Source organism: Cicer arietinum, chromosome 1, assembly GCF_000331145.2.
Source record: "Cicer arietinum cultivar CDC Frontier isolate Library 1 chromosome 1, Cicar.CDCFrontier_v2.0, whole genome shotgun sequence".
Classification (NCBI taxonomy): domain Eukaryota; kingdom Viridiplantae; phylum Streptophyta; class Magnoliopsida; order Fabales; family Fabaceae; genus Cicer; species Cicer arietinum.
In genome coordinates, this window is record NC_021160.2 from 48,795,402 (window position 1) to 48,805,863 (window position 10,462).

At 26.4% G+C, this 10,462-nt stretch overlaps 1 protein-coding gene across 1 annotated transcript; it reads right to left on the bottom strand.

Annotated features, from left to right (window-relative positions):
* Window positions 1-515: 515 nt before the first annotated feature.
* Window positions 516-881, bottom strand: LOC101508271 (uncharacterized). The gene has a single exon (XM_004487356.4). It carries the CDS (start codon window positions 879-881, stop codon window positions 516-518), a length of 366 nt encoding a protein of 121 aa, XP_004487413.1.
* Window positions 882-10,462: the final 9,581 nt, after the last annotated feature.

Below are 10,462 nucleotides of genomic sequence, written 5' to 3' on the forward strand. Positions count from 1 at the left end.
ACTACAGGCAGAAGAATTACTCTTACGTTAATGAGTAACTCCCCCAACAATATAAATTCAGATCAGTAAATCAACACAGCAGTTAGTACCAGTTGAAAGTTGAAACAAAACCATAATAAATTCAGCATAAATATTCTGGTATACTATTATGAAACATAGACATAAATGGTTAAATATAAAAAATTGAAACAAATCTCGTAAGTTAAAAACTCCATATTCATAAATCCCTAATCAATTAACCAAACACAAAGAAGTAAATTTTTAACCTTCATAAATGAGAATTTTATTATAGAATCTAATCAGAGTTGAAATTCAACAATCAACGCAAAGAAATTAACAACGCGGCCATAATTAAAACGGAAAAAACATAAAACGAAATTGGAAAATTGAATGCACTTTATTAATTTAAGTTCTATGCGAGTAATTTGTTCACATAATTGAAGCAAAAAAACAAAAATCACGCTAAATCTACAAATCTAAAAACTATAATATCCATATATATAACCAAATAGCATTTAATTAGCGGCGATAAAATCGGCGCTAAACGAGTCAACGATGAGATCGTTAGAGTCAGCGGAAGGACTACTTGGTACGAAGAAAACAGACTTAGCAGCGACTAGTTTCTTCCTCTGCGGACAGCGAGGGCCGTAGATCCCGGAGGCGAAAAAAGGGAAACCATCGGCGGCGTTAGGTTGAGGTTGATCAGTGGAAGAAGGTGGCGGCGGTGATGAAAGAGGGCGGTAGATTGAGATCTGAGAGAGGGAGTGGAGACGGTGAGATCTGGCGGTGATTTTAGAGTCGCGGATCCGAGCGAGGGCGCCTGGTTTGAGGAATTTGTGGAACTGGTTTGGTAAGGTAGGTCTGCTTGTTCTTTGTTTCATAGTGAGGAATAGATGAGAATGGGAGAAGAGAGATTGGAAATATGGTTGTGTGTGTGTAAGAGAGAGAGAGAGAGAGAGAGAGAGAGAGAGAGAGAGAGAGAGAGAGAGAGAGAGAGAGAGAGAGAGAGAGAGAGAGAGAGAGAGAGAGAGAGAGAGAGAGAGAGAGAGAGAGAGAGAGAGAGAGAGAGAGAGAGAGAGAGAGAGAGAGAGAGTGGTTTTGGGTATTTGGGGGGGATAGGGATTTTAAGGAGAAAGAGAGGGGCGGGAAAGTGAGAGCGGGGTAATGTTTTGGGTGAAAGGGTTTCAAAACACAACAAAACTATTTCTAAGGGAGGCGGGGGATCTTTATTCTTTACCTTCACCTCTTTTATTGCCTCATCCTTTCTATTTTTAATTCTTTTTTTCCTTTTACACCAATATTATTGTGAATGGGGGGTACAGATGCGCTTGCCTATCTGTTTTTTTTTTTTTTATGCATTAAAGTGTATATATATATTTTTACATGTAATTTTAATTCTAATTATGTAATTTATTTATGCAGTCAAATTAAGTGTTATAAGGGTTTTTTCTTAAATGAAGGACGGGTAGTTTTGTCCATAAAAAACCACTCCAAATCAGTTATTTCCTCTATTTATTGTTACAGATTCTATGAATTTCATTAATATATAATACAAATATTTTTTATATCGTTGATAAACTAAATTGTTATACTGTTTAAAAAAATTGATTTTAACGTAACTGTTTTTAAAAGCAGATATATGTAAGATTGTGTGTTATTGATGGTGCAAAATTTTTTACATAGTTAATACATAAAAATTAACTTTTATTATATTCATTCCAAAAATATATCCAATTCAAATAATGAATTTTCTTTTTTTAAGTAATTTTCAATTTCATTCCTAAAGTATTGCTCCCTCTTTTTTAAAATATTCGAGCCATAGAATGTAATAAATAAATTTTATATTATTTTAATTTTTTAAGTTAGTCTCTAGATTGTTCCCCTCTTCTATTTTAAAAGTAGTAGAGATATTTGATAATATATACGCTGTTGATTAAAAAATAGTGACAAAGGAACTAACACGTGAATTGAAAAAAATTGGAGATAATTTATTATAGTTAATTATAAAATAATAATTTAATCACTAAATAAAAAAAATTGTTTCAATGTTAATTTAATATATTTTTGGGATATATGGAATGAAAATACATATTGCTATGTTTGATACAAGGTTATTGATTTTTGTTCTTTTGTATGAAAGATTCCTAAAATATAATTAATTTTTTATATTTCGATTGTTTCCCAAGAGAAAAAGTGGGGAAAAAATTCTCATGAAAGTAACAATAAAGTTAAGAGTAACTATCCATAAACCTCCATTACTATAATTTGTAGGAATAGTATTAGACAAATATCTTTTAAAAAGTACTTAAGAATAAAATTTTCATCTTTGTATTTGATGAAAAGTTATTCACTTATTCTCATAAATAAATAAATAAATAAAGCAGATTTGAAATAGCTTTTTGAAGTCCATCAATAACAATAAGTTTTTGTGTAGGAAAATGTTAAATGAATATTAAACAAATTTTAAATATGTAAATAATAGCAAATATCTATATGTATTATCTTTTAAATATATAAATAATATTTATATACAATATTCTTTTGGAATTATTTATTTTCCTTTATCAACACGAAAAAGTAATAATATATAAAAACAAAACATTAACACGTGATCAAAATATATTACAAAATTTTATTATAAAAAAAATATTATTACATTTATATAAAAATAAATTTTAATTATTATTTTAATTTATTAACGAGTAAGAATATTCGTAGATATATCTATCATAACATCTACCACTGTATCCTTTAACTAAAAAAGTAATCTAAATATCCATATATTTTTTTACAAAGTTTATTGTGAACTTTATTCATATATATCTGAAGGTATGGGTTTTTTTATCATTGATAGGATGAACTTATCTTTTAAGACAAAAAATTATTATTAAATGATTAATGAATTTCAGTTAATAGCTCAATTTGTTATACTTTATTTATTTTTCGAGTAAACTTCAAATTATCAAAACTTAATTCTTTTGCAATAAGTCACGTCTATTTATTATCTAACATCAATTGCAACTATTTATTTTGTCTCCATTGTTTAATTATCAAAATATAAAAGGGTCGTTCACCTCTAATTGATGAAAGTATCTCACAAGCCACTAGAATCTTATAAGTGGGTGAATTAAAAGTCACTCGTATTAATAACATGTATGATTGTATGTACAAAAGAATTGGAGTAGCATGAGAGATTACAACAATAGTATCAAAATTTTCACAAAAATATTATAAGACAATTGTTTGAACCACGATAGGATGAGAAAATCATCACATAGAGTTTTGTTAATGAGATCACCTAAAGGTTTTCAACAGGTATAAAAGATTTAGGCAAAATTATAAAGTTTGTAAATGAATATTAAATTATAAATTATGCGATAAAATTCAATGAATTTTGTGTTGAAAGTATTGAGGAAGTGCTACAACAATACAAGCTGTGAGGAAATAAAGAACATAATTTATTGAGATTCTCGTAACTTAGACAAAGTGACATCTTACCAAAGTTTTTCATGGTGAGAAAGCTTACAAATTATAACATAGTTCGTAAAATAACTCATTTAGTAATGGACATTCTCAAATAGAGCATGTCCAACATCATCATTAAACATATGAAAAGATCAATAAAAAAAGTTAAATAACATTTTTATGAAAAGATCTAAAAGGAAATAATGTTTACCAAGTATAAATCATTCAAGATAATGATTATTGAATTTTCAAAGAGAACATTCTCATGAAGAACATGTCTAGTACATTTATAAAATATTCATATAGATCAATAAATACATAGTATTTTTATTAAGTAATTTTTAAAAAATATAACATTTACTATATCACCGAACCATGAGAATGATTGTTTGATATACAAAATAATATTATCTACTTCTCAATTTAGATGTTGACGTGAAAGTACAAAAGTAATGCATCTATATTATAGTAGTATTAGTCAAATTTTGAAATTAGTTAATGATAATTAGACATTTTAGTTAATTTATCCAAAATATTTTGAAAAGGCATTCAGAACACTCTTTTTTCTAAGGAGGAGATAAATATCACAATGTTTGAAAAATTCAAATATTCGAGAGAATGTTTGTTGAAACTTTTATTCAACATTATTTAGAAGTGTGACACAAAAAAGTACATAAGTAGTATTTTCGTGGTGTCATAATTGTTCACAACTTTATTTGAACCAATAAAAATGAAACAAAATAAAATATTGAATGAAAATATTAGTACAAAGTTGATAAGATCAATGTGCTTACCACTATAAGAACTCTGTGATTTTATTAGGACCAAAGCTTTACAAATGATAAAATATCATAGGAAATTAAGCATTTGTGAGGAACACGCGACCAGCGGTGAGCTTGAACATATACTTTGCGATGTCGAAGTTTTAAAATTTTAATTGATAATTTAAATATATTATTTTATTGTATATTAAAACTATAGGTTGTAAATTTGCAATCTAAACATGCAGTTTTTTTTTTTGCAAACACAACTACGAAAAGATGACGAATTGTATTGAAAAGTTGCATATATTTAGAGAGAATGATTTATGTGTATAACATATTGATTTGATTTAAATGTTTAGAAGGAAAAAATCTAAATAAAAAAGATAATTAGTTTGGTTGAATTTTTACAATTTTCTCACAAAATTAAACTCAAACTGATGAATAGCATGTAGATTTAGTTATGTTCAATCAGGTTGACATTAATAAAAATTAAGATACTTATTTTAAAAATACAAAATATTCTTTTTCAGACACTAGATTTTTTTATACAAATAAAACAATTACGTAAACACTTTTTAAACTACAATGAGAAAAACAATATAAAAATTATTAAAAATATTTAATACAACACATATTTAAGACAACATTATTGATATAGTTTAATGATTTTATTCAGATATTTGTGGTCAATTTTAAATAAAGTGAGATCATATTCAAATCAACAAAAAAATGAGTTGATTTTGTTTGATTCAAATTGAATTCGAGCATAAAAAAAATCAATTTAATTGATTTCGATTTTTTTGTTTAATTTATCAAATAATTTATTTGATTTTTATATATTTAGACGAAATTCAAATACTCACAATTAAATTTTAGGTTAAAAGATAGTGTATTTTTCAATTAGTATTTTTAAAAATTATTTTATATGTCACTTTTATTAAATAAAATTATTCGAGACATTGAAGTAGTCGTAGTCATTCTATATCACATCAATGTTCAGCCGGGACATTAAAAAAAAAAAAAAAAAACTATTCATATGGCCAAAGCCCTTGCAAATTACTTAGAAGTCTGACCTTTGCAAGATTATACCTCAAGCTATGACTCTCATTATTGTCACTTTACGTGATATTTCCCAAACCTTAGACTCTCGTTGTTGTCACTTTACAACCCTACAACTCTCACGTATCTCACATGTCATAATTTTGCTAAAAAATATGGCTCTCACAAATGTTATGTGTTAGACGTGTTCATAGAACTTTGGTCCTTGAAAACTATAACCCCAACAAAACTAAAATTATTTACAATAGATTTTGATCTCATCAATTGTATAACTGAATGTAGTTTATATTTGCTCACAAATTATCTACGAGCACAAATCCATAAATAGTAATGGGATCGTGATTACAATATTATCCACGAAAATGCCGCATTACAATATTACCCACGAAAATGCCGCATTACAATATTACCCATGAAAATGCAATAGATTATGATTATATGTGACATTTATGTGTAGTTAATGTTATCCGTTGCATTTTCACTTGTAATGTTACCCATGAATAATATTACCCACACATTGAGTTGTCAAAATGGACAATCAACTCATTTATGGTAGATTATAATGGGGTACAAGCTTTGTCGAAAGAGACTAAAAAATCTATTTAAAAACCGACATAAAATATATTACCCGAGTTCGGCTTTAGAAATGTTGTAGGCTTTTGGGATAACTCGTCATTTAAATTTTTTTAATTTTTTTTATTTAAATTTGATAATATAATGTACTATAATTAAAAAATCATAATAATTTTTATATATTTTAACATTTTTTAAATACTATTAACGACTTAATTTTATTAATATTTTTTATTCTATAAGTTAAAGTCATTTTGATAGTAAAATAAGGAAGAACTCCAAACAAAAACAATAGTAAAAAAGAAAACACCAACACATTTATCTTTGAGGTTTTTAGTCATCACTCCCACTAGCAACCCTTTTCGTCTTTTATAAAATGGATTCAACCAGTTACTCATAACACTTTTTTCCATTCCGACCATGGTAGCCCGACAGCTATGGAACGGGTGTTGGAAGTCTCTTCACATCTTGTTGTTGTCGTTTTGGTCGTTGAAGAGATTGAAAATTAGGAATATTCTCAATTTTTATTAACCCCAAATTGATTATTACTTTTTTTTTAATTTATATATTATAAAAAATTATTAAGTGTAATTGTAACTGTTTCATTGAGATTAGCAAAGTGCTTTTGGTGAGTAAGCAAAAATATGTCTAAGGTATCAAATTCTATATACTTCAACAATTCTTTTTTTAACATAGGATTAAATTAAAAATGTTTTGAAATTACAAATTTAATTAAAAAATAATTCTATAAATACTAAAATTAAAGTAATGTTAAATTATTAAACAAAAATATATTTAAACTTTCTTTTAAGTATAATATAAAAATTATTAATATTTTACATATTTGATTTTTAAAATAATTATATATTATTTTTTTCATGTCACGTATATAACTTTCTAGAAAGTTTTATTAAAACTTGGATTTAAAATTTATACTTAAAAGTTTTATATTTTATTAGACTTTTTGAGTGGGTCGATATTTAAAGTCGTTTATTTTATTAGATTTTTTAAATTGATCTATACGGATGAACTTATTTTGACAACTATCCATAAAAATATTATGGATATCAGTTTTTTTTTTTTTTTTTCTTTTTTCAATATCTACTAGTACCATCAAAAGTTTCTAAACGATTTAGAAAAGAAAATTACACAAATATAAAAGTTAGTCAAAAAAATAAAAGACTTAAAAAAAACATTAAACAAATATAAAAAGTTTATCAATTAAATAACAATTCATTAATTAACACCTTTGAACATCATTGCCAACCCCAAGGATCAATTACAACATTTCCATTGAGAGAAAACAGGAAGAAATAGACTTGACAAAATATGTCAATTAATTGAAATATTTAGAATGCCAACTCACTATGAAAGACAAAGGGTTATATTAACATCCTCCGCAGGATTCTTAAATAAATAATACAATTTGGAATAAATTACTTTATTGAACTATTTTACATTATTAATTTGTCATCTCAAAACTATAAGTCTCCAAATAAAGAGAAGTAACTTTGTAATAATTTATGATTATTCAATATTCACCCGAGTTGGTGATTTCTTTGAAGTTTTTTTTTTTAAATTGTAAAAGGGTTCAAAATATAAAGAGTTTAAATATTATTGATGTAAAGAGTGATCATTGAAGAGAATTTGAAAATTTATATTTTAAATAATCATTAGACATAATGTTTAAAATCATAGAGTGGATTGAATCATGTTTATCAAACCGAAAGAGGATTTAATGATAGTTTAAATATAAAAATATCTTAATGAATATATGTTTTACAGTAGTTCACAAACATGTTACTATTTTTTATTATACACTTAAATATTACTCTCCCCGATTTTATATATAATATAATTTTTTTTTGCTCTATGTAAAAAAAATTATAATTTTTAAAATGTATTTATTGTTTAAATTACTTTTATACTTTTATTTAAGATGTGTCTTTTTAATATTATTAATTTGTATTTAATTTTTTATAATTTTCAATAATCATAAAGTTAGAACAATTAATAAACATATTAATTTTGATGTTTTTTGTTGTTGTTATTTTCTCTTATAAATGAAAGAGCATAAATTATAGCATTACATAGCAACATCAGACAACTTTAACTGTTTAGTTAAACCTCCACCCATTTCCAATGATTCTACCTTTGATTTCAAATATACTGTGTTTGATAGTTCAAAATGATTATTTGCCTTTTTATTCATCTAACTAATTTTATTAAATGTATGAATTATGGATATTTAACCATTAATCAATACTCATAAGAATAATATTTTCTTATCACTTTATTACTTGTATAACCTATAATGATCAATTACGAATTACATGGTAGAAGACTAACTTCAAAAGTGAGATAAGGGATGTCGTAGGAACGAAACGATCCACTATTTTATATATTATGAATTTTTATACGGTTAATACTAATAAGCACATAATTGCTAAAACTAAAAACTCACTAAAAACTCATCAAATATTGTTGATTAGAAATAAAAAGCGTAAGACTCATTATACTACAACAAATTTGAGACCGAATATTTTCAATCAAGTTAGCGACCGAAATAGATATTGTAATTTTGAACCTAAAAATTAAATATTTTTTCGTCAGTAAATCGGTCGTTAATGAAATTTAGAGATTGAAATCGCAGCTGAATTTTAGTGACAAAAAATTCAGTCGCTAAATATTACTAATAGAAAATTTACCTTTCACACAGCGACCGAAATAGAGACTAAAATTTTAAACCTTGAAATTAAATATTATTTCGTCACTAAATTGATCGCTGACAAAAGTTAGAGATTTAAATAGCAACTAAATTTTAGCGACCAAAATTTCAGTCGCTAACTATTTTTTAATTACATAATTCTATTTTCTTTATTAATAAAAAAATGTGAAATAATTTTTGTAGAATTGTTTTTTTTAGAAAATGTGAAATATTTAATAACTAATTAAAAAAAAGAAATAAAAAAAATATGTAGTCGTGCATTTGAATATGTGTCCTGTCAAATTTATTTCCTTTTTAGTTTACTCAAATAAACCTTAAAACTTCATTTCCTTCAACCGTTCTTTCTCAACACCACAACTCAGGCTAATCGAATCTCAGCCTAGCTAGACATGGTTCAAGCAATTAAGCCAGAGTAACACTTATTCCTTACCGAATTCATTTCTTTCGTCCACTTCTGTTTCTTTTCTTTCACTATTCCCACCAAGCCTTGGGTTCTCTTGATGCTTTCAATCAATTTTTCTACAAACAATTAGTTAATTTTTCTTTCTCAACCCACCACAATTCATAAAACCATTCATCTTGGGCCTCTTAAATAGTTAAACTGCAACTATGACGTGAAACCCTCATTGTTTGTCGTCTCGTCGGCTATCGTGAACCAGAAGGTAAGGAATTTATATTCTAATTTTTTGATTATGCTTCATTATTGGTGCTTTTTTTCTCTCTGTGACCTAATCATTTTGAATTTATTTAATTAAAAGAGGTAAAGAAATTATGCATAAGGTGTTTGATAATATGCACTTTTTGTAATTGTAAGTCATGAGACAAAAATTTGCAACTTGATCTGTTTTAGATTTGATTGTTGGTAAATTATGAATGTAGCTTTAGATTTTCAGAGTTTGTTCATGATTCTAATGTTGTATTTCGTATGTTTTACTAAAATTGAAGAACATAATAACCTGCCCCAATGGTTGCGTTGTTAAAAAAATATGGATACTGATATGTGTTACTGTAATTTATGGCTACAGTTGGTAATTAGTAAACTACATGTTTTCTTGGTTAAATTGGCTTAAATGGCATTGCTCATTTTGCATGCACATAAAAATGTCTTAACCTACCTGGTGCTAACTATCATTTTGCAATTTTCTTGAGTTTTATTAGTGGATTAACATATTGGAGTTTGATAGTCAATATATTAAAATGAATAATTAGTCATAATGGTGCATGTGATTAGTAATACGGTTGCACACTGGACAGACCTAGTAGTTTGTTTGTTTTTATGTTCTCCAAAAATCCTTAGACTTATTAGTTTTTCCTTTATCCGTGTATGTTTTTCTGTCAACCAGTTTACTTATCCTTTCTCCTTGTTTGGTTTGCATTTAGCTGTTTATTATTGTTACTAGTTCTCAAACTAACTTAACTATCAGGGACCTTGTCATGAATGACTAGGGGCTTGGCATGTTAAGTTTGAAAATGATGTAGCTAGTTGCCTCAACTATGGTATGAAAACCGGTCACCCAATTAAACTTGAAAACCAGATTAGATTTATAATAATTTAGTTTGGAGTTTAATACTTGGTTCTTGTTCGCTAAAAATTGGTCACCTAATTAAAAGTTTTGATCCCTAGTGTTTTTTCCCTTAATAATTTTTTAACATTGAAGCTTATTCAATTTAAAATTTGAACTTATCTCATATTTTTTTGAAATATCTAGTTATTATGAAATTTCTAGACAAAATAACAAATTAACCGATATATATCCCATATGTTGCTGCCATATATTTTTCCATTCTATTAATTTAACACATTAATAGTATTGACTATTAAGGCAAACACATCTTACTCATTTTGTTAACATCTGTTGTTAATTTCTATTTT